This window comes from Tauraco erythrolophus, chromosome 4 (assembly GCF_009769465.1).
Source record: "Tauraco erythrolophus isolate bTauEry1 chromosome 4, bTauEry1.pri, whole genome shotgun sequence".
Taxonomy (NCBI): Eukaryota; Metazoa; Chordata; class Aves; order Musophagiformes; family Musophagidae; genus Tauraco; species Tauraco erythrolophus.
Genome location: NC_141468.1, coordinates 29,489,015 through 29,514,766, shown reverse-complemented (window position 1 = coordinate 29,514,766; position 25,752 = coordinate 29,489,015). Strand labels below are relative to the sequence as shown.

The 25,752-nt window shown below is 41.4% G+C and overlaps 1 protein-coding gene across 2 annotated transcripts in view; it reads left to right on the top strand.

The window, feature by feature from the left end:
- Positions 1-25,752, top strand: part of MET (MET proto-oncogene, receptor tyrosine kinase) — an 89,586-nt gene that overhangs the window by 46,400 nt on the left and 17,434 nt on the right. Inside the window, exons 5-11 of one of the 2 annotated variants that reach the window (XM_086609964.1) lie at positions 988-1,161; positions 6,922-7,082; positions 8,298-8,400; positions 8,612-8,748; positions 11,957-12,121; positions 12,994-13,093; positions 21,730-21,948. In XM_086609964.1, the coding sequence (XP_086466090.1) occupies positions 988-1,161; positions 6,922-7,082; positions 8,298-8,400; positions 8,612-8,748; positions 11,957-12,121; positions 12,994-13,093; positions 21,730-21,948 (1,059 nt within the window). Of the gene's footprint in view, positions 1-987; positions 1,162-6,921; positions 7,083-8,297; positions 8,401-8,611; positions 8,749-11,946; positions 12,122-12,993; positions 13,094-21,729; positions 21,949-25,752 lie in introns of both variants that reach the window. The other variant, XM_086609965.1, reaches the window with a different exon arrangement.

The window sequence follows — 25,752 nt, the reverse complement described above, 5'->3', positions numbered from 1 at the left end:
GAGCTATGTGAGTGTGTTTAAAATTTGGAGCCAGTGTTCGTAGTAAGGTTTGAAGACTGCTTTAGCATGTAGGCTACAAAGGGTTAATAAAAGATGGAGAGCTATCATAAATATGCTGTTGTCATAAGTAGATACGCATTGTAGAATGAGTTTAAAACATCAACAGATAGTATTACAGATAATCCTAAACCACAATCGTAAGCAATAATTTGACCCTTTGAGTTCTATAAGAATTTACAGAAACACATCAGCCATTAGTAAAGATGGTTATTAATCATTTAGTAGAAATGTATGAGATATTTATAAGAGTAATCTTCAAGAAAATGTCCAAATTAAGTTTAAGGAAGTTACTGAAGTGTAAAGAAGTATGATGTACTTATATAGTAATGTAATTGGATATTAATTTTAATATTTTGCCTGAAAACAATTCCTATATATTTAGAGTGACTATTATCATAACTATCCTGATATTTTCAATAACATAAATTTTAATTAATATTTTAGGTCTAGTGTAGGGGTTTTGATCATAGGTGTTAAGAAACAAGTACGTGGTCAGTCACATGCTGTGAGTGTATTACGTATTAGTACAGCCTCGCCAAAGTTGAAATAGCCATCACGCCTGTTTTTGCAAATGTATGAACTAAGGCATACTGAGATGCACTGTTTTTTTCCGAGAACTAGTGCAGAACTGGGAGGAGCACACTGCTGTTTTCTTTTTCCATCAGCAAAAAATGCTATCTTGCTGTAAACACCAGATGCTGGTAGCAACTGTATATAACATTAAGATGCCTTTAGGGTTTCTCCCAAGGGAATTTAAAATCATGTCAGCTAAATTACTTATAAGCTCCTATAATTACTGAGCTAAAGAGAAGTCGAGCCGCGGCTCGCACGTCTGAGTAGCACCACGGCGCGTTGCATAAACCGAGGCTCTCCCCGTAGTAGTGGGTGCACTAAAAGGATCCGTGCGTCGTGTCTTTCCGCCGACAGGTGACGAGGGTGCCGCTGGCGGGGCCGGGCTGCCACCACCTCCGCTCCTGCGGCCACTGCCTGCGGGCGCCCGCCTTCCTGCGCTGCGGCTGGTGCGGCCAGCAGTGCCGTCGGGCCGCCGACTGCGCCCACGGTGCCTGGACACAGGACACCTGCGTGCCCAGCGTGTACGAGGTAAAACGGCGCGTTCCTCGCGTGTGTCTCCAGGGGAAGTTTTCTCTGGGTGTTTTCTCTGTATTTTTATGTGATTGTGATAAATGAGGTGCCTGTTCTCCTCGCCTTCCCCTCAGCCTAGGTGTCCGTAAAGCCTCTGGCTGAATGGATGAGAGGATTACTCTCCCTGAATGCCACGGGCTCAGGTACTCATGGTGGACAGGTCTGTCTGATCATCCTGGCTTGCCACAGGAGAGCCCTAGCCCTGCAGAGCACTTGTGGTGGGGAAACAGCGTGGATCTGCGCTGGCCTGACAGGGGTCTGACGGAAAAGGCCAGTCACGGAAAGGAGCACCTTTCCTCTCAGACCCCGCTCAAAGGGAGGAGGTGGAGGAAAGCACTTCCCGCCCACAGCTGCCACGGCCTGACCCAACGCGGGAGGTCTCTGGCCCCCACTCCTCATCCATCCCCGCACTGGCTCCAACATCGGAGGAAAGGGTGATGTTTCTCTGTGGAGAAAAGTCATAGAATCATAGAATCATAGAATGGTTAGGGTTGGAAGGTATCTCAAAGATGATCTAGTTCCAACCCCCCTGACATGGGCAGGGACGCCCTCCACTACAACAGGTTGCCCAAAGCCTCATCCAACCTGGCCTTGAACACTTCCAGGGATGGGGCATCCACAACTTCTCTGGACAACCTGTTCCAGTGCCTCACCACCCTCAGAGTGAAGAATTTCTTCCTTATATCTAATCTAAATCTGCCCTCTTTCAGTTTAAAGTCCCCATCTCCTCTACCTAAGCTCTGCCACACAGCTGTCAACCAAAACACCACCCTGAGGGAGTTGGTTTTTTCCTAACGTTCGTTTCCTGGCTCCTTGTTCCTGTTGATCCACTCATCACGGAGGGGGTGAGGCTGTAGCTGCACCCCTCCCTGGGACAGGGACAGCCGGAGGGTGCTGCCAGCAGACCAAGGCCCATAAAGGGTGTGCGGGAACAAAACTGCACGGACGAGCAGAGAGCCGCACCGGCACGGTCCTGTTTTAATTTAGCTATGGTTAACGCAGGAGTCGTACTGGCCAGTTGTATGTGTAACTGAATCATCCCATGTGAAGTGTGACATAGCTGTGAAGGCAGAGGTTTATAGGGCAGTTAACGGACCAGAAAACTGAAGGAAAGACAAGCAGAAAACTTTCTGGTAGCACTTATACCCATTTACTTTTGTTAGTGCATTTAAACTACACCGTGTAGTTAAAAATATCTTTCCCTTTGTGGGCATACAGCTTATAAACGGGGATGAAAATTTGACATGCTAAACTCTCAGAGAGAAAGGGAGACAAAAGGGGTTTTTAAATAAATAATGTATTTCTTTCAACCAGGCAGATGATGTCACGTACAACAACTTTTTAAAGAGTAGGTAGGCAAAACTGCTAATAATCTAGATGTAATCTAGAAACACGTGTTTACAGGGTTATTTTTCTTTTCCGCATTCACCTTTCGGATACAAAATTTAGGATTAACACAAGCAAAATGCAATGAACAAACAATGAAGCATTATAGGAATCAAATCCAAAATGGATGGAAAGGTGTGTGTGCAGTGGGGGGTGTTTGCCTTGCCTTCTATTGCCATTTACCTTTGGTCAAAGGAGATGTAAAAACATTCCTAGTGCAGAATATGAATAGTTTACTTTCTCTTTATACAAGAACACATTTATTTCAAAAAGGCTGTATTAGATGATCAAATAGTCCTTTCTGGCCTTAATTAGTATGAGACTACAAATCACCACTTCAAAGGGATACACTGAGAACTAGTCCTGATACATTTTTATGTACCTCTGCAGGACCAAGCTACTCACACCTATCCTGCACAGCTTGTTTAGTCTTTCCTAGAACTCAAGCACAAGTAGCATCCCTTAATGTTTTTTTCTTGGCAACGCTTTGCAGCAGTTGCTGTATATTCCCATGCCTCCAAAAAGATTTCTAAGGCTCTGAACTGCTTAGTTTCTGATTTTCAGAGGTGCTGAGCTCATATAGCCCTCTTTAATTTCAATTATGAAGGTGTATGCTCAGCAGTTTTAAGAACCAAGCGCCCGAAGCCCATGCAGAGATGCTTAAACTGAGAGGTGCATCCCCAAGGCTACCTCTGCAGTCCCCGTGAAGTCCCAGGGAGGACTCATCCAGGGGAGCAGTTCTTGGATGTGGGGCAGTGGGAGCAGGCGTGGGGCTGGCTGGGTGCTCCCGTTCCCCATGTGGTGCAGGCCTGCCTGATCAGCACAAACCCAGTCTACCTCTGTAATGAATATGGATCTGTGGCACCGATGGATCTTAAAGTGAATCTCGAATTACAGCATGCGCATGTTGGTAGAAGTTGCTTCTAGAAGGCTTGTAAGGAAAAAAATGCAGCTGAGTACTTAAATCCCTTTGGAAAGCTAGCTGTTAAGACAGATTTCATGCTCTACTGGACCATGACATTTAACATTATTACTGAAAAAAATATAAAACAGATTATTCATCATCTTCTGATCTGTCTTTAAACCCATATGCATAAAATATGAGAAACAAGCTTGTTTTGTTCCTAACAAACAGAGGATGACCTGCTTTGCGTAGTATCTGAAATTCAGTCTGAACCTCCCCCTAATATTTTGCAGCTTTCAGAGAGACAGATTGCTTGAGATATGTCATGCGATCGCTTTAACCTGAGGGGAACACAGAGCTTCTCCGAGGATCGGGTTCAACAGACATTAGCTAAGTCTCCAACAAAGTTTTCCCAGGTTATTACACAGAGTGGTGCCCAATGGGGAAAAAAAAAAAGAGATTTTCACCTCATGAGGGATGGCAGAGAAGAAACCCAGCATTTTCCTGTGGAGTCCTGCAGATCCTTCATCTCTCTGCCCTGCTTTAAGCACTTTTCATTGGAGCTGTGGGTGGTGGGGAGCAGCCCCATGCCCCAGACCTGCGGGGAGCGCAGAGCTCCAGCTCTGCCCGGGCATCCCCCCTGCTACAGGCAGCGCAGCAGGGCTGGTGCCAGGACATGTCCCCACCAAAGCCCAGCTCCCACCCGACGCCTCGGCACCATACCCAACTCCCATCCACCACCTCTGCCAGCAACGAGGCATGTTTTGTCAGCCCAGACAGGCGGTGCTAGAGGAAGGTGGGGAGACTCGGAGGAAGTTCCTTGGAGATCATTTGGTGCTGGAACAAATTGCAGGCATCTGCGTGCGGCGTTCAGGTCGCGCTGAAAGGTGAACGGCATGAAAGAAGAAATAAATTGGTCTCCCTTTTGATACTTTGTTGTGGTTAAAAATCTGACATGGTTTGTTGTTGTTTTTAAAGTGGGTCATTTTAGCTGGCTTTTGTCTCAGACATATCAAGAACATCAGGCCTTCTGCTGCCTGTTTAGGTTGGAGGTTTTGCTGGAAATTTCACATGTGGCCTGTACATGTTCTTCCCTCTTAATTAAAATGAATGGGCCATCAAAACTTTAATAAATAGATACTTTCTTCCAACAATTTATAAAGTATATGAGTGGATATTAGCATAATGGCTGTCAACATAAACAAAAGAAAAATACAATACAATACTTTAAATTTTTCCAAAAAGAAAATATTAACTTTCTCTCCCTTAACCTAAAGTTCAGAGGGCAGTAGGAAGAAGCAGAACATCCAACCTTGCAGCAGGACTTACTCCATCTCATCAGTGGAGTTTCCTTGCTATAGAGAACTTTCAAGTCCTAAATTTTACAGCATTTATAACTGATTTGGGTTTTGCTTACTTTCTTTTACTACCTGTGTGATGTAAGCACACAGAAGAAGCTTACCTATGCCTCGGTTGAAAGTCCAGGAGGTTCACTAGTGGTTTCTGTCGACTCCCAAGAAAAGTCTGCAAAACTACATTTGACTTTCAGTGGTTTCATCGTACAGAACAAGTGGAATAAAATAAAGAAATTAATAAAAAATCTGTGGGGTAATTTCTACGCACTTAAATAAAAAAGTATAAGGTTTGGTTTCTTTTTTGCTATCTACTTAGAAGTCCTAAACTTGCTGGCAGAATGTAGTAAATACTTTCACTTTCCCTCAATTAAAGCACATGGGCTGCTATCACAAGTCTCTTTTGGCAGATAAGATCACATAAAACCTGTTAAGTGCCTTTGGTTTTTATTCTGTATGGCTTTGTGAAGCCCAATTTTAACACCCTTATTTTGATAACTTATGGATTGCATTTCAGACTCCTCAAACGCCACGTGTCAGTGCATTATTGTAAAAAAAAACATCAGACATCCTGTACCCCCACAGAGCAATTTCAGTTTCTACCAGGGTTTTGTTACTCCAAAAATAGATACTATTCTGAGATACTAAGTAGAGTGGAAAACTAGGATCTGAAGTCAATCCAGATTTCGAAGAAAAAAGAACAAAGAAATAAGGAAAAGTTAAACTTGGGAATAGCACAGACTCTATGGGATACAGTACTGCTCCATGCTCTTAGCTGCAGTGCTATGTGTCAGGGGGCTGTGCATCATCACCCCTTTTTTTATGGGATTTGTGCAAAAGTACTGTACCTGCACAGGTTCCTTCTTCTTTGCGTATTGAGAGCTGATTTAAGCTCATTAAAATAGGAAAGATTTCTACTGGCTTCAGTGCATTTTAGATCAGACTTTTTGTCTGGTTTCTAATGGGGGCAGTAAATTTCCCCGTATATAATATATGGTTTAATTCTTTTGAAGTATTCTTCAGCTGCCTTTCTATCTACAATAGTTCATTTGTGAGAGTCTTGAAGTATAGCTACAAGAGAGTTGAAAAGAAATGTGCTGTCTTACTGGACTTCCAGATGAAATAATAGCCAAGTATCTCTCAAACACTTGCCTTTCAGCTTGAAAATGAAGTTGAGTCCTTTGAAAGGCACAGCTGTATTGCAGTTTAGGGGCAACATTACTATCACTAAAGCATTAAGTCTAAGACATTTAGGCACGATGACCGCAAGTATAAATTTAGTGTTTCATTCTCTGTTGTTTGTCCAGTGGTACTGATATGTTTGCAAAATTATGCAGTATTGTTAAAAGTCCTCATAAACCCTGAACTAATATCTTTTTGACTTTTTTTTTTTTTTACTGGCAGTACTGACCATTACTTTTACTGAGTTTTGTAAGACTTCTATAGTGTTCCTACGTTTTTCCCACCATTGTTATATTTTACAGGACAATTTACAATATACAGAAAAAAAGCATTTCCTTTGTAGATTGTCTCTGTGTTTCTGAGGTGTAGTTTATTTTTAACTCGGAATTAGAGGTGACCAAATGTAAAAGATTTAAGGAAAGAATAGCAGAAGTCACGTTAACTTTATCATAGCCAACACAGTATCGGATTTTGGTGTCTTTGAAGCTACTTCACTCTGAACCTGACTTTCATCAAGCTGACAAAAAATGGTCATTTTGGGGCTCTTTTGTGTTCAGCATTCAGCTTCTAACAAAATAAGTACATTGTATGTTTAACATGCCAGAAATAAGATGTGAAAGACAAGAACGGCAGGATTTAAAAGACTATTACAATGCACAGCTTGTTCAGTGCCCCTAAACACTATCCTTCAAAGCCTTCTAGTATAGGTTTTGTTATTTATTGCTACTGTCAGAGAAAGCTCATAATGTGACAAATGAAAGATGAAGAACAATTAAGATGAATGGTAGGACATAGTCTACCAAAAGAAATGCTTTTCTAAAATTATTCCTTTGCACATTCTTTATTTGAAGTTCAAGAAAACCTGATGTAACTAACACAATATTTTTTTAACAGATTCTTCCGAGCAGTGCTCCCTTAGAAGGTGGGACAAAACTGACACTGTGTGGATGGGACTTTGGATTCAGCAAAAATAATAGATTTGAATTAAAAAATACAGTAGTCCATATCGGAGGACAAATTTGTGCTCTGGAAGCAAAATCTAGCAACCAAAACAAGTAAGAAACCTAAAATATTAATTTTCTTTTATACAGATGTTCTTTATGTGGCATGGATGTCTTTTATGATATAAACATGCAGTCTGTAAGTGTCATCTCCAATTCTGAAATTTCAAACAGGAAACAATCCCTTGTTTTTTAAGGTCCCCAAGAAAAAAAGTGCTCGAAATGGAGATCAAATAAATCTAGTTAATGCCGATAGCTCCTGCAGCAGCTTTTTCTGGTTTGTCTGCGGAATGCTGTTCAACATCTGTGGGAGCTGGCAAGAACGAAACTATTCAAAGGTTTGAAAAGGGGGCAGGTTCCTTTGGCCGGGATCCTGCTGGGCTCAGTTATGTCACCTCCGTCTTCCTGATCTGTCAAGCTGCTGGAGAGAAACATGAGAAGATGAGGGTATTTCGTCATCCAGAGCCTTATGACCCTCAGCTGCACCTCTCTTCCTCCTCCTCCTCCTCCTCCTCCTCCAAAATTAGTATTTGAGACAGTGAGATAATGGCTTAAGTTTAAGACAGAGGTTATTCTGGTTGTTATCTTGAAGCAATAGGAAGTTCAATGAATATCGTCTCTCAGTTCAAAGCATATGACTATCCACTACCCAAGTGATGTGCAAATCGTGGCATGGCTTCCCTGTTCCTATACACAGCAGCAAAAAGGTCACCCTCCAGAAGTACTGAGCACTCTCCCAACTGCCACTCTGGACAGTCTTAATGAAAACCAAACAATTTAAGGAGACTAGCTTACATATGAGACCGCTTAAATATAATGTAATACATTGACACATGCTGCCACAAAAATTCAAGTTTAGTTTTTGGTAATGTTTAAATTTATACAACAAACTTGTGTATATGATGCATTTTTTCTAATTCTGTTGTCTGCCGAAATTTGGCACTAAAGGAAAACCTCAAAAAACAACTCAGCCATTGAATGAGAAGTATTTGTTTTTTCTTAACATGCTTCTTTTTTTCTGAAATTGATTTGATATACTAGAATTATTTTCTCTGGCCAAATATAAACACCACAGTGTTTGTATTTGGTATTAAAGACGACGATCACAGTTTTTTTAGCTGTTATTTCTGAAATATTCCTGATGCACATAGATTGATGATTTATTTGGTATGGATTCCCCATTATTGCGAGTTTGATGTGATTCTAGTTTAATACAAAAAACCAAGCCAGAAAAAAATGTAATCCCTTCTTTTTCCCTGTTCTCCAAAGGCTAGAATGCACAGTTCCTGCTGCAAAATATCCAAGTTTTAATATATCCAGTAGTGTTTCTGTTGGACATGGCAAAACACTATTCAATACATTTTCGTATGTGGTAAGCACTATAATTAAACTTTTATTGTCAAAATTAGCTTCAATATTAACTGGAAGGAGACTCCTCATGAGTCCAATCCAGTATTGTAATTCTATATTCCTGTTTGCTTTATTATTACTTCATGGAAATGCTAATAAATGTTTTAAGATTCTTCCTCTTCACATTTTGAAAATAATTTAACAATCTACTGTTCTTATTTTAACCCCCTCAGAATCCTGTAATAACAAGTATCTCTCCCACTTATGGCCCCAAATCTGGAGGAACGTTGCTAACTGTGGCTGGAAAATATCTAAACAGTGGAAAATCCAGAAGGATTTTTGTTGGTGAGAAACCATGCACTTTGAAAAGGTAATGTACTTACTGAAAAGTGATGCCTTTAATATTGAAATGACTTGATTAAAATGTCTTGGAGTAAAAAACCACAAACGTGCATTGCTCTCCTGTCCTCATGTTACATATCGGAGAATTGATATTGCAATAAGCATTGAGTTCTAGATTACCTCTGGAGTTTAGGATGTCTGAAAGATTCCTAGAAGGGACTACAATTCCCTAGAAGACATGTTTATTCTGTTCATTACCTCATTAAAAGGTTGCATAGAGAAGTGGCAAACAGCTTCTAATGGACTAGAAACTGCCCATTTTCCCTCATTTTTATCGCCCTGACTCCTGCACACTCAGCCTTCTTTCTTGTATTAGCAAGAGCTGCTGTTCATGCAGCAGCTCCCAGTGAGCATCCAGTGGGTACACGTTACCATTTCCTACTGGTTTGTTCAGTAGAAACCTGACTGGTGTGGGAACGTGTATCCCATGCAGAGGAGCAGTTATTTCTGGGCTACTGTCAGTAAACAGCCTCAAAACCAGAGGCAGCATCAGTTTGGGACTTTTCCTGATATATATAACATTGTTTTGAGGATTAAGCTAGAATTTCTTGTGGCTCTGTATTGGATCCAGAAGGAACTCAGTCAAGAGTCTTTGACATGCTCTGGGTGGAAATGCCTTTAATCCCAGCGGAATGTCAATGTTAAATACCAAGCGTAGATTCTCAGCTATGGGCAGACAAGGGTTCTGAATTTGGAAGCCATTCTACCATGGAACAAATCCTGCTTGGTCCTGTTTTCAGATGCAGCAGGGTGGCTCCAGAATTGTCACTGCTGCAGCCAAGGGCAGAATCTGGCCCACTGTGTTCCAGGAACAGGATGTCCAGCAATTCCTCTAAATTTTGAGTCCCTCCTGATTATGGAAAGTCCTAGTAGTGAAATGTCACACTTGCGGAGAACATAGTGAAGCAATAGCCTATTAGTTAACGTCAGACTCAAGGTCAGGAAAGCTAAATTTTATTCATAGAATCATAGAATACCAGGTTGGAAGGAACCTCAGGGATCCAACCCTTCTTGGCAAAAGCACAGTCTAGACAAGATGGCCCAGCACTTTGTCCAGCTCAATTTTAAAAGTGTCCAGTGTTGAGGAATCCACCGCTTCCTTGGAGAGATTATTCCAATGGTTGATTTTTCTCACTGTGAAAAATTTTTCTCTTGCTTCCTACTGGAATATCCCCAGAAGTAACTTGTAGCCATTACCCCTCATCTTTTCTGTGTGACTCCTTGTGAAGAGGGATTCTCATCTTCTTTGTAGCCACTCTTTAAATACTGGAATACGGTGATAAGGTCTCCCTTAAGCCTTCTTTTCTCCAGGCTGAACAAACCCAGTTGTCTCAGCCTTTCCTCATACGGCAGGTTTCCCAGTCCTTTCATCATCTTTGTGGCCCTTCTCTGGACCCTCTCCAGCCTGTCCACATCTTTTGTCTATAGCGGAGACCAAAACTGATCACAGTATTCCACGTGTAGCCTGACAAGTGCTGAGTAGAGCAGAATAATGACTTCTTTGTCTCTGCTGGTGAGGCCCTTTTTGATGGAACTCAGCATCCTGTTAAATTTCTTTGCTGCAGCAGCACACTGTTCACTCATCTTGAGCTTGCTGTCACCAGGACCCCCAGATCCTTTTCCACAGAGCTGCTCCCCACCTGAGTAGATCCCAGCCTGTGCTGCACTCCTGGATTATGTGGTTGTTTTTTTTTATTCTTTGCTGCTAAATGATTCATTATATGCTTTTGATCAAATCAGATAAGTCTGACTAAATCAAGAAAGGGGTTTAGGTATTCAAGTCTGATATTTAATCATTACCAAGATCTTCAGCACTTCTGTTCAGTGGCTACTTAATAGTTTAGGAGTGGCATTTATTGATGTCATCATCTCAGCTGGTCAACTAATGGGCAAATATATAAACCTTTTGGGAATGATTTATCTGATCCATTTGAGACATGTACTGTGGGGGTGAGATGACAGCCAGCTCAGAGGCAGACATCTGCTTTGGTCAGGTGGACCTCTAAGTATCTAACTGTAATTGGGGCTTACCCAGTAAGCAGCCCCAGCACCTCTCTTTCTCACCAGCAAAGTTGTCTGGAGACTTCTACAGAGGTCTTTTAGCCAGTTTCTCAGGGCAGGTATTTCTCTACCTAAACTGGCAGCTTTCCTTAGTTCTGAAGGCAGCTAAATCAAGGGTCTATTTTTTGCTTTAAAAGATTGTAAAAAGCTTCTAGATACATATGAACAAATCACTAACCCCTATGGCACATGGTGAACCCACCCTTGCTGGAATGCTTCAGAAGTGGCAGTAAATGCCCCTTTTGTCTAATTTGGAGACAATCTCTTACATCCTTTGAGAACAGCCTACCTTGGAGGACTCCTGGATGTGGTTGGGCCCAAATCACTGAAACCAGCTGGTAGAGTTACATTTGCTTCTCCAGTCAGTTGTTACCATTGTCTCTGATGTGCCCTGCTCCCTGTGGCCACACTTCATGTGCTTCAAGCTTCAGAATCCTACACTTCTCTGCTGCCCTCTCACCCACTGAGCTCAGTGTAGGAGGAGGACTTCCATGGCCAAGCATGAGAGAGCAACAGAAAGATGAATATCCCAGAGACTCCGCTGCTCTGCTGAATTCAGCCTGGATTTTCACCTTTTTCCCTTCTCCTTGCCTTCTGCCTGCCCCTCAGCAGCACCTGGAGTCAGCAGGTGCCCCCAGGGCAGTACATCTCTGACATGCGGGTACATCCCCACCAGCACCTTTTCTTGAGATTTTTAACACAGGATAAATCCTGTGGATTTGAAAGAGAAAGACATTATCCCTGGGTTATAGCAGAACAAGTCATTCTTCCTAAACCTGGAGCGTACTGTTGTTTTCCAGGCTGGAAACTGCTTTTGCAGGGCGCAGGGGCTGATGTGGCTGTCGCCAGCACTGGGAAGACACCTTTCAGCAGGCAAGGTGCAAGTCAACCCAATTAAGATGAATCTTGAGCCTAAGCAGTGATGTTTCTGTTTCTACGTCATGCCATGCTTCTTTGTTGCAATATGATCATCCATCATCTCATCCGTGTGAGAATCAATGACGTTTTTTCACGCATGGATCCTTAGGTGGGGTTGGGGCTCACTAAAGGGCAGTGTTTTAAACCAGGTATATGTTTTATGATGCTGACAAGCAAGCTTTTTTCTGTCCTTCCAGCATATCAGGGAGCACTGTGGAGTGCTACACTCCGGCACAACGAATTCCCCAGGAATATCGTGTGAGGGTGGCAATCGACGAAGCCGTGCGAGACGCCAGCGGTCATTTCACATACAGAGAAGACCCCGTTGTTTTAAAAATTCATCCGGCCAAATCTTTTCTTAGGTGAATAAAAGTTTCGTGTAGAAATAAGAAAAGTAATGAATGAAAGAAGAATGGCTGTGCTGCGCAGCAATCTATCAAAAGAAATTGCATTTTTATCTCTATCTGCCATGCCAATTGCTTCTATTACGGTGCAGTTGCAGAGGGCAGATCATTTCCTTTCAGAGGTGAAGGAGAAGGGGGAAGGGCACCTCTTTTCCTTGTGCGATTTAACTCCTAGCTGCTGCTGAGCAGCACAGTACCTGTGATGTCCTGCTGAGATACCTCCTGTACAGCTAAGTGTGTCTCCTATACTGCGTCTGGACATTACCCTGATTAGTGAGGAAAATCATTTAATGTGACAAGTCAGCGGTACTCAGGAGAGCAAATGGATTTTAAAATAGTCTAAATCCAGCGCTACATAAATATTATGAATATATATGTAGGGTAGTATGTGTGTGTTTTTAAGTGACATATTTATGGTCTCAGTAGCTCTAATCCAAGCCATCTGCCTTTGCCAAAAAAAATGTCAGCAGTAAAAAAAGACACCTTTTTCAGCACCACTGAAAGCAATAAGTTTAGTTAGCTAATGCTAAGTACAAGTATACACCCTTCTTTAAAATGTACACATTTGTTTTCTATCCTAGCATACCACAATTTTAAAAAACTATTTTTCTTTTCTTATATTTGATTAGTTGTTATAGCAAGTGTAAAATCTGTTTCCCAGAAAAATAATCTCACTGCTCGGAGCTATGTATTTGCATTCACCCCATATATCCCTAATTCTAGTTTTATGTTGTCATTTACTCTAAAATATAATTTGTAATTAAGATTATCACAGCAGATGTATCATTATCCTACTCATCATCTTTTTTTTTTTTTTTAATTTTTCCTAGTGGTGGAAGTACAATCACAGCTCAGGGAATCAACTTGAACTCCGTGTGCTTTCCTCAGATGGTGATTACTGTACCTAAACTGGGAATGAACTTCTCTGTGGTGAGTCAGTCTTGGAGAAGACAATCTGTTATCTTGTCATCATCATGTGGTGAATGGCACAGAATTTTCAGTCAAAATACTTTGATTTTTGCCTTGAAACCTTGGGGCTTCCACCGACATTTTGGTGTTTTCTGCACAGACTGTTTCCACTGCATAGGCAAAACTCAACAACAAATTTGAAATTAAGATGAGGGTAGAACAACAGTTTCCAAGGATCTTCTTCCAAAGAAATAGGGCTTTTACACTGTCTGATAACAGGATTTTTATATTGCAATTTAACAATGCAAATTCAGTGGCTAAACACAAACAATGCAATATGAGTATGTCAGATTTTACGGCAAGTTCAAGTGCTACTGTGATAGGTAGGAAATACGTTCAAATGGTGACTGTGCATGTAAAAGGAAAATGGAATAAGCTTTAAAGAATGAGGAAAAGCAAATATATAAAACAAAAGTAAGTATTATTTGGAAGAATTTCTGATTGCCAAATTACCTATTGGGGCGAGTGTTTCCTAACTTATCAAAGTTCAGCAGCTAAGTTTTAAGAGATGTTTGGGCTTTTACAGTTGCGTATCTCTGCATGAACAGAAGGTCACTCAAGGATAGGAGCCTTCTTTTGTTACCTGAGTTGATAATGTACAGTGTCTAAATCGAAATAAGGTGATCAGATATGACCATGTGATCTACTTTCATTTTTATAGGGCAAAGATGACATTTATTGGATAGTTATACTGGAACTATTTCCTATAAGCTTTTGCATACACGTTTGTCTTGCACCTCCAGCATCTTCTTATCCTGTAAGGTCTGTTTAGCCTAACTGAAGCTAAATTGACCTACACTCTTTATGACATGCTATGCTACTGCTCATATTCTCAGCTTATTTCTAATGATCATCATACACTATGTCCTGTGTTGAATTCTAAGTATTAGCCCTAGGTTTGCTCAAAGCATTTTAAGTGGTATGTCTGCAAATTTGCAGTCTTTTATAGCTTCAAGGTCATAATATTCTTCATGATCGTAATTTGTATAATATCAGGAGTGTCGGGACCTGAATTTCAGCTGGATGTAATCATAGCTTGTAATTTAATGGATTCAGATTTTAATCTGAAAACCATGCCCCTGCAATGAAACATGTTGTTCAATGTTATCAAAAAGACACTTTACCCATGAGTTGGAAAGCAAAACATTTCTGTGAAATCAACCAAATTCAAAATTTATTAGGTTTTGAGTAACGTGGACATGATTATTTCTAAGTACAAAAGATTGCCAAAGCAAAGATCATTACTGAAATCAGCTCTTTAGACTTTGCTTTCTGTGGATTTGAGCAGTCTTTCTTTTGAAGTAAAGATCATTCACTTGCTTTCTCTCTTCCCCTGTGACAATATGCTATATTGCTTCTCTTCAGGGCCTGGTTCTGCATACCATGCTTGTCAAAAATTTGGAACTTCCTCAGAATTTGAACAGATTTGAAAGGATCTGAAGTTTTAAACAAGTAAATCCACTGTCCAAAAGTGACTGGGAACTCCAGACAATGAACACTGTAGAGTTTACTTTCTCCCTCAAATACTGGGGAGCAACCTTTCCTTTGAGCAGTGGTTTGCTGCCATCCTGCCTTTTAACCTGCTATTGAAAAAAGACGTGGACATAGACAGTCAGAATTAATTATCTGTCTGCCTTATTCTTTTTCTTTTCATACCTTGCAGCATGCATGATATTTGCCAACGCATAAGAAGGGCCAGGTCTGACTCTCCTTTTCCGTAAGGATGTCTGTCCTCTACCACTGCTGATCTCTGTCCCAGTATAAAAGCAGCGGTACACAAGTTCATTCTCCCTGCACAAAGGGTAGAATATAACCCCAAACAGGTTGCAATCCAGAGTGTTTTGTACTTTGACACCTTTGACACTTCCCAAGCAATATATTTTGTCCAATTGAAACTAAAGGCTTTTGGCACCTAGTGGCTTTCCTTCCCTCCGTGGCAGCCCAGCTCTGCTTGCCATTTGTTCTGCCACTAGTCTTTACCTCGAGCTTATTTCTCAAGGAAGGATATTTGTTCTCAGGGAGAAGGGGAAGATTTATAAGTGGCAAAACAAGCTTGCACTGTGTAACTGAGGAAATTGCTGGCGAAACATGCCTATGGCTGCAACCTGCCCCGTCCTGCACTGGAGATTCTGGGCCCTATGCATGAGTGATATGCCAAAAACCCAAACTTTCATCCAGTCTTTACAAAAATAAACAATGATGAGGAACTACTTTCAGCAGAGATCCAGAGCGCTGCGATGACCAGCTGTCCCATTTATAAAGGAGAAAACAGGTTGTGTAGACCACACCCAGACAAACAGTACAATACAAACCAAAGTGGTCAAGAAGGCCTATAGCTGAGGTTATGTATCTTTTTGATTCCTTAGTTTGGGAGAGGAGAGCTGAGTCATTTTTTTAAATTGTTATTTAAGACCTTTTTCTTTTCAGTTTTCTCTCACCAGCCTCCTCCAAGAAGCTGCTTTTGTCAGCATTCAGAAACTCTGGCTCTTGGGAAAACCAAAGCCAGCAGTGAAACACGTCCCAAAGCATCAAAGGAAAGTACAGCTAGGAGGGACCACAAAGACCTAGCCTGGCCTGCTTCCCTGCGGCAGGAGCAAATGTACCCAGACCACTGCCTGACGGATATTTGTCTAGGCTGTTATTAAAGCTCCTTGTGAAAGAAATTTCACAGCCTTGCTTAAACAAGCTTTGGAGAGAGCTGCTCTACCTGCTTACCTAGTGGTTTAGAAAGACTTCTTTCTAATAATTAACCCAAATTCTAGCTGCTAATTAGCTATCTTCTTTTTAACCCTCAGTGGACACAAACACCAGATTACCAGTCTCTCCTGCTAATTTTACATATTTGCACTACACTATGATTCAACTTTTCTCTTTTCCAGTTGAAGCAAACCAAACTGCTCCACCTTCTTATGATATATGTTGTTTCCTAGAGCTCTGCTCGTTCTTTCTGCCACCTCCCAGACCCTCTCCCATTTGCCTAAAACTAGTGGTGCCAAATTTAAAAGAGGTCTCACCTTTTCCTGTCAGCTGTTTGCCCCCAGACCCTTAATTCACTTCTTCAGGCTTAATTGTGGCCTAGAACCCTGATGGAGTCAAAGTGTGAGAGGAGGGTCACTTTCGTAAGCAGCAGGAGCTGTTGGGGATGCTCTGCATCTCAGAGCCTCAGGGAGCAGAGCCTCTTGACGTGCCCTGGGGCATTTGCTCTTCTCTGCTGGTTTCTTTTGATCCTGGTGGAAGAGATGAGCGGTACAACTGGTAAAAGAGGTTTTCTGGAACAACTCCTCATAAGAAGTGCAGATTCACTGAGATTGAAAAATGTGGGGGCAACAGCCAGACCTCTATAGAAGAAACATTTAAGTTGATCTTTTCAGCTTTCACTATTGAAGTTCAGTATTTCTGAAGGTTTTTCTTCTATAAGGCAAAAATGTCTTGCTTCAACTTCATAATTTTTGATTCATGTTTATTTAAATTTCCTTAAAATTATTCAATACTGTGTTAACACTAGTTGTGTTTATATTACATTCTATGTTAACACTATCAAAATAATACGTTTTGCCTTCTTAGAATTTGGTATTTCAGTGAGTGAAAAAAATGTTCTAGAGTTGTTGAACCATATGTTTCAATACTTGCAATGTGTTTCTTTTTAATTTCTATTTCATGAGTTCTTCTGACCATTTGTTCTGACTAGGAACAAAAAATACGAATTTAGGCAGTGCTGCAGAAATCCCCGACAGCTCTAGGTATCACATAAAGATACACAAACCCTCTCACGTCTGCTCACGTGTCCAGTTTCTCTGTGAGGTGCACAAGGAGAGAAGCAGATCATTCCTTCCTTTCACTTTGCATTGGGCCTGTAAAAAAGCTTTGTGCAGTTTGGAATGATGTTTGATCAGGAGCCTGTTTACAAAATAAGTGTCTTCTAACCTCTGCTATAAGTCGTGCTAGATGATTCTGCTGCTCATGAAGCACTAGAGGCCAATATTTTCTCTTTGAAAGCCTGTACTTTGCATTGATTCCCCAATAGTGAAGAAGTGGTCATTTGGGGATCCTTTGCTTATAGCATTTTTAATATTCCATATTAGTATTAACTAATTTTGATATATATTCCCACTGCTTAATCCCTTCTAAGCATGAATGTCCCAAGATATGCAAGATTGCAAAGCTAGGGAGAAGCACCTTTTAATGCATGACCTTCTACTACAACTAACCCTGTGAGTATGAAAGATAATCTCTTTCCACAGACTTTTAATTATCTCTTCAGTAAGTAGTCTCTTGAATGATCTTTAGCATTTCTTAACTGCTCCCTGCTAGCTGCCATTTCCTGCTCTATTACAGGAGGATTTCCTTCAGTGTTAACAAGTCTGTGAACAGTCCATACTCATAATACTCATCAGAATGCCTAGAATTCACCTGCAGTGTGAATCTACCTTGGATTTATTAAATAATTATAGCTTCTATCTGTATTGACTCTGTGGCAAAAAGCTGCCACAGAAGCCCAGCAAAGAGTTTGACTTGTGGAGGGGAACCATTGGCCTTTCTTTCTGTGCCAAATCTGCATCTCATGAACATCTCCTGCTAAGGAAAGAGTGCAGTAAGGGGTGTCAGGGAAAAGCCCACGCTGTGAAATCACCGGGGTGTCATGGATGTGGTGCTAGCAGGTACATTGACCATCCCGAGTCCAGGGAGGAATTCAGACTCCTGGTAAATATTGGTTGTGTTGTGTGAAGGGCTGGCTCTCAGACCCAGGAGCAAGAGAGGCTTTACTCTACCTTCTGCTCCAATGATCTGAGAGACTGGAAATATCATCTCCCATGCCTTCATCCAAGAAGATAACTAGAATAAAAATGCTACCCGTCCATTAGCACCGTTCATTGCACTACCTGAAATGGCAGCAAAAGCCAATGAGTTCCCTGAAAAATCTTCAAGATACTCTGCTTGAGGGTCATTGCTGAGTTTCTCACCTACACAGAAAAGCCTTCTGAATGGACTTTCCTCAAGTTAGACCTGAATTCTCATCTCTTTCTATTGAGTAATCATCCTTTGGCAAAGACAGTCGGAGAGTTTCCCATTCTGCTTTTAACCTCATTCATCTTTCATTCCTCACTGAAACTCCAGAAGTTTACTTTTCGTGAAAGGACAAATTGGCCCTTTCCTCTTTTCTGACTGCTACAGATCCTATAATACACATCCAACTGCCTCTTTCTTATCTGGATCAGCTGCTGGGAGACCTCTGGAGCTCAGAGATCCTCCCTCATACTTTTCCTGTTGTTCATCAGATGAAAAAATATTGAATTGGGCACTGAAGTTCAGATGCTGTAGGTCAGGTTTGAATTAATTGCCTTGAGGGTCATATTTTACAAATGAAACAAGAATACATACCTTTAAGTGATGACTCATATGCATTGTGCAAAGGATTATTATTCCCTTTGGGGTATAGTATTTACTTATGCTTGTGAAATGTTCCATAATTTTTACATCTTTTCTTCCTTATTGTCTTCAGATGTAGATTATAGTCACAAGAAGAACATAGGCTTAGCTTTTAAAGTGAATGGACTTTAAAGCCTAATTAAATAAAAGTTAAAGGTGCTGGATGATAGGCAGTATCTTAATTGAGAAGGCAATAGATTAAATTAGGGTTTTTTTCTTATAGATCCTCAATCCAATATTTCTTGAAAACTAAACCGTCATATTCTTCAATTGCTAAAACCAATTTCAAGGTAAAAATGTCATGTCAAATCATGTACCAATAAGGGCATTGCAAATAAGATTTTTCTTGACCTTACCAATCAGTCACATTGCATCCCCTCCAAGGAGTATTATTAGATTTTTATCATTTTCTGAAAGCTTCCTCTTCAGAGACCAGCCTGATAAAGTAAAGTATCTGATTCTAATAGATAGCCACAAACAAAGTTATGAATACCACTGCTATTCATTTAAGGGACATCACTACTCTACAGTAGATAAAAAGTCTAATGAATTTACATTAATCAAATAAATATAATGATTACCTGGGACACATTTGGTTTTATAATTATATATATTTTAGTAATCCCTTTTTAGAATCGACACAATATGATAGATATCTTTACGAATATTCATATATCATGGAAAAGTATGGCATGATCCTACATTATACTAACAGTGCATCTTGTTATTACCATGCTGATTCAAATGAATTTCTAGATCCGTGTGACATAACGAAGCCTGAGATATAGTAAATGGTGTGTAACAAGGTATTCAAAAGAGGAAGGATAGTCTAATACTGTTATCAAATGAAACAAAGTTCTGCCTTGTCTTGTGTCCCGCGGATTACCTTGTTATCATGGGGAATGCACAAATATTTCTGAATTTGTGCTAGGAATCTAAATGGGCTGTTAGTTGCTTGGGTGCAAGTCCCATTAGCATCACTAAGAGCTGCACCAAATTGTTTAACTGAGTGCAGACCTCACAGCTCACAGATGTGTAACCCTTGTAGTAGAGCTCTAGTGCTCAATTTCAAATCCTTGAAAATGTTTCCCTTGGCAGATTCAAGATCTCACAATATTATGCACAGAAACATGATAAGAAAAAGTGCTGATTTGTAGATAGGTAATTTAATCCCACTTTTCAAGCTAATGTGAGTATATAACTGATACAGCTTGAATGGTTATGTCACTGATTTGAAACACAGCAAAATTACATTGCATTAATTTAGCATATTAGAGACAAATGTAAACTAATTTCACAGCTCATTCAGGCAGCATTTTATAATGAGAACCAATTTAATTTGAAAACAAAACAGAAAAATATAAATTGTTTTGGCCTTCTCTAGATTTGCAAAGGTGTTCAACAGCACTGTTGATTTTCCAGGGAAATCTCTTGTAGAACAAATATAAGATTTATCATGACTGGGAGCCAAGCCCCATTCCTACTGGGCCACATGTCAGCCACTCTATTTACAGAAAAGAAAAAGTGTAATCGCTGCCGTCAGGGCACAGTGCACAGTGAACTACTTACAGAAGGTTCGTACAGTTAGAAGAGGAATACTTCTGTAGAGCTGAAGCAACTCTGTTTGTGCCAGAAGTCCTTCAACCATATCCACGGTAGGCAGCGTGAAAGGGAGGCACAGTGAAGGGACTACACGGTACGGTCACAAACGAGCCACTCTGGTTTGCGTGATGCTGCCCAGCACCCACCGTGCCTCCCATCCATGCTTATGGATGTGCTGTTGACATTACAATCAAATTAGTCATGTAGAAACCTTCACGATCAAGAGAGCGAAGTCGACCCTTCTGGAGCACCGTTAATCTAATTAAAGCTGTTGTCTAAAACAGATCAGATGAATCCCACTCTAGGTGAGCCTGTTTGCCTCTGATGACTGTAAAGGGAGTTTAGACAGCTAACTTCAACACAGGTGTCTGGATGCAGGCTGGATCAATACCATCTGCAAGGATTCTCCTTATCTCTGCAAACTGCCTAAACACAGCTTCACATCAGGCTGTCTGCAAACCCCTCCTGCCCTTGCTTGCAACACAGCAATCCTTTTAGGAAGGACCTGGGACCATCCTGTCTGTCTCACAAGTCCTGTGTGAAGGTGGTATGGGATGAAGGGAAGCACCCTGGCCAGACATTTCACACTGGATCGCACCTGCACAGCACGAAGCATGCTCTGGCAGGTCTTCTGAAGTGTAGGGTGCACCAGCAGCTTCCCCCTCAGAAGCACCTCTAGAGCAGGCCTCCACGAGGAATAACGGCAGAGTGAGGGGCAAGCGTGGCTTCATGCCTCTTGTCAGGCAGCTCCTGCACTGCAGTGAGGGGCAAACGTCTCATCCCGCTGGTCCAAGGAGGTACAGCGTGAAGCACGTCCTGCAGTCAGCACTCCCAGGAGGGACTTGCATGACACCTGTGTACCTGAGCACCGAACGCCACACCTCCGGGGCTTTACATATACATTTTTAAAAAGCAGATACACTTTGCTGAGCTTTCATGGCCCAGAATCCCATGGTGGCTTTGGCTTTAAAGCGCTTTCTCACAGCATCTGTAGTGGCTTTCTGGCAACATAGCAGCTTAGCTACGCTGTGGGTAAGTGGTGCTTTACTTTTGTTTTCCATTACTTCAGTCAGATTCATTTGCCCTATTTTTACTTTCTCCTCTGGTCCCTTACTATTGCTTTGATGGTGTAAAAGGAAGGTAAATCCATGTGGTAGTCACTCTGATATAGGCTGGATAAACCGAATTATGGCTGCTTTGGGTCCCAGTACAGCTCAGTACATCAAGATAGCCTCCCAATAGTCCTTGGCTTTGAAAATCATTTTCCATTAATTATCTGCAAAATATTTACTTTAAAAGTGCTGTGAACAATCAGGCCAGGAAGCTTGTTTACTTGAACATTTCCTCAACAAGAGTGCAAACACCATTGACATGAAGTTTTTATACTTTTCTCCCAGCTCTAAATAAACGCTGTGTAGCACTGATCAAGATATTACTTCAGTTAAAAAGAACAAGACCCCTGGTGTTTATTTTTTCAATATATGTGTATTGTTAAAGAACAGTTACGTTCATCAGCAACTTCCTATGCACGTAGTTACTCCAATTACCTCTTTCTTTCTTTCTTACAGGCATGTAGCCACCGCTCTAGCTCAGAGATAATCTGCTGTACAACTCCTTCATTGAAAGCCTTCAATCTCCAACCACCCTTTGTAACCAAAGTGTTCTTTATTTTCGATGGTGTCAGCTCTTTGTACTTCGATTTCGATTATGTAAATAATCCTGTATTTAAGCATTTTGAAAAGCCAGTGTTGATCTCAAGAGGCAACCAAAACATCCTGGAAATTAAGGTAAGAAATGTTGAAGTAGGTTTTTCAATTATTCACAAGCGCACATTAGCAGTGTAACATGGAACAGACATTTTGATGAAATAAAGGAAGCTCCAAGGAAGCAAGGGCAGAGAGAGTAGTGTGTTCAGTACTGCGTTCACCCGAGCCCCCAGCTGTCAGAACTTAAAAGATGCAGAGCTGAAAACAAAGATGTATCAGGGTAGTTGTTGGCATCAGGTTGGGTGGGAGAGAGGCTTTCCTTGTCCTCATGTGAGGACCAGGCTGTGTCAGCCTCCAATTGCGATAAGCTGTGTCACCAGTTTAGGATTAAACATGGCCATCAGCCCAGAACCTAAAGTGTGTGGTCTGCGCATAAGTCGCGGCTCTCTTACTGTCACATGGTTTTGTGTCCTTCCTCATGAAAGACGTGGAGCTGCCTTTAGAAAGTGGCCTAGCGGTTGTGGCTTTCCCTAGCTGAGGGAAACTCTGGCCTATGCACAGTCACTCATGAGGATCAACTCAGCATCAACTAAATATAGCCTAAATATTTACAGATCCATGAAAAATGCAAAGTTGATGCTGAGTGTTAAAACAGCACTGAGAATAGTCTACACAGCACTGGGAAATATCTGTTAGGAATTTGGGGCCCTCACAGCCACAGGCTGCTCTCTACTAGAATGCTGTGAAGATGGTTAAATCTATTTTGCAAGAGTCTGATTTCCTGAAATCTAGTGTTTTTCTGAGTTAGAGTATCAAATAGAAACAGTATAAATACAGGTATTTCTAATTTACAATGAATATTTATGAAAATGTATTGTTATGTACATGTAATTTATATAGAATACCTGTAATTTATATAGAATATAATTTATAAAAAATGCTTTATGGAAGAGAATCAGTGTTAATTAATGCTGGGGTCATCTCTTTGTGTAGCTGTTCCATAGTTCTATAAGCCAAAACTCTTTTCCCCTATGACAGTCATGAAATCTTGAACCCCTGGGGTCTTTGACTCCAAGATGGTCCAGTGGGCCAGCTTCTGAGCTGCAGGAAATCAGAGCAGGTTACTTCAGAGCTTCTGTCAGCCATACTGGGTTCCAGTCAAACTCTCTGAATATTGAACTGTCTCCACAAAGTGTTTTGGGAAAATTCCAAAGAATAATCAGTCAGATTTTTGTTTGTTTGTTTTTTTCTACTTGGAACTCTTGGCTGTACAATCACTCCTTCCTCAGTGCAGAGCAATTCTCTGGTTCAGTTATGGAGAAACACTAGAAAGAGTTCTGGTGTGCGGGTCAATGGAGAGCTGCTGCATGGCTCAGTGCCTCTGTGCGGTGACAGCAGTGTTTTCCAGCATTTTCCAGGTCATGCATATCAAACGATCGGAAAGAAGACTAATTTGAGAAGAGTCATAGAATAACTTAGATGGCAAGGAACCTCTGGAGGTCTTTGTAGTCTAACCCCCTTGCTCAAAACAGGGCTAAGTTAAAAATTAGGTCAGGTTTCCCATGGCCTTGTCTAGATAAGTTTTTAAAATCTCCAAAAATTGAGATTTTACAGCTTTAAAACACCCAACTCCACTAGCATCCTTCGCTTCAGCTCCCTTCCTAGCTCAGTGTCCCTCTGCTGTACTTCATCCAGTTTCTCAGTATCTCTCTTGTTCTGTGGGGTTCAAAACTCGATAGAATTCTCCAGGTGTGGCCTCACAAGTGCTGGCCAGAAGAGAACAATCACCTTCAATCTACTCGCTTTGCTGCTGCTAAAGTGTATGCTGAGCCTTCATCACTGCAATGGCACACTGCTGCCTCATTCCACCTTGGGTCTCATATATCAATTGTTTTCCTAAATTTGATGTCATCTGAAAGCACAAGGACAGTGCATCCTGTCGTCCTGTCCCTTGGTCCAGGATGTCGATAAAGATTTTAAGCAGTATTGTTCCAGTATCAGCTATTGACAAATGCCACTTGTTACACTTCAAGATTTGAGCTGATGGCCAGTCAGTTTTTCACCCACCTTCTAGTCCATCTGTTTAGTCCATATCATCCCAGTTTGCTTCCACTGCTAGGAGAGATTGTGTTGCAAACCTTGCTAAAATCAAGGTAAGCATTGTCCAATGCTCTCCCTTCGTCTACAGAGCCAGTCATCTCTGCATAGAAGGCAAGCCAGGCTGCTCAGGCAAAATCCACCCTTGGGAAACCTGGATTGGCTGTTCTCAATCGCGTTCTTGTCCTTCCTCTGCCTGAAAATTCTTCCATGAAGACTTACTCAATAATCTTCCTAGAGACTGAGGGTTAAAAATCAGTTATTTTTTTAATTCTTGTCTTTCTTTTGCTCTCAAACCTTTTATTCTTCCTGAAGGAGAAGTCCCTAGTGCCGTTTATCGCTGGGAAGACGCCATTCCGATGAGAAAGGTTGGCTGAGGACTGTAGCACTGACAACTGACCAAAGTCACAATTTTGTAGTATTGATGTCACCTGTAGTCATGGCACCCAAGGCAGAGGTCTACCTAAGCCTAATGCCCTGGTTATTTCCTGGCAACCAACTGTAGAATAACATCAGTGAAAGCTGGTCTCCTAGAACAAAGCATGAACAAGCACCAATTTAACATCTTCCTCTAAATAGAATTAATTATAGTGGGATGCTTCTACCAAAACACTGAGGCGACTTTCAGAAATCATAGTCGGGAGCCAGAAGATCATTACAAGCCATATTGGCAACACTTTTCCCTCGTCCCTTACCCGCATTCAGAAATACACACACACAAGTTTACATGCCTCATGGTCATATTTTGTGCAGTAATTAAGCAAGCTCAGCATGAAATTAAATGGCAGTTTGCTTCAGTGAACAGTCTGTTCTACCAAACCAAAGTTCTTTTATCTTTCTCTTAATTAGTTTCAGAGGGGCGGAGGGACCTTTTATCACAAGTTTTTCAATCAAACTAATCCAGTGTGACATATTTGGCTTTCATGAAATGACAGTGGGTACCAATTGAAAGGTTCTGTTTGGTTTCCCCTCATGACCATAAGATGTTTTTGTAAGAAAATGTTACACACAAGAAAACATTAAGTCTTCTATCTAAAACACAGTCAGGGCACTGTGTGCCACGAATGCCAGCCCTTCTTGTCTTCAGTGCCAGCCCTTTTGTCTTCCACACTACCGAGCCTCCCAAGGTCCCACATCATCACCATCTTCCTCTGCCAAGTATGTGGCTCTTTGCAGTCTCTCAGTGCCCACCATGCCCTAGTCAGAGGGGTCATGGCAGAGCGGCTTGAGGCACTTCTCTGCTCCCACATCATGAATACATCACTTCAGAAGTGCTCCCGTCTCCTGCCAACACAAGAGGCTCTCAGAGCAGGAGAAATTCTGGTGTTTCACTGTTGGGGATGACCGAAGACCTGAGTCTGCTCAAGAGGACAGAGTCTACTTGCTGCCTCCCACAGCAGTCACAGACCCAGACCTGCAAGCTGGCTCGCTGACAGCACAATGTGTCCTAGCTGTGAAAAACAAACAAACAAACAAACAACAAATAAATATATAAAGAAACAGCTTCTTACCTCAGTCTGCCCAGAGGCCTGGCCTGGTCAGGGGTTGTACTCATGACCCAAGCCAATGCACAGTCTCTGTGCATGCTTCCAGAGGAGACCTGGGAATGGGCCAGTAGGTGACTAAAGTGTATTTATAAATGTGAATCTTCCACTAGAGAAATAAGTAGCACAACTGTCATTTCATGTTACACATCACATCTGAGATCTTGGCTGTCCTCTGGCACGTGTGTCCTAAAACTAAGAGTAGGACAAGACCTCCTCTATTCCTAAGCCAGTACAACACATA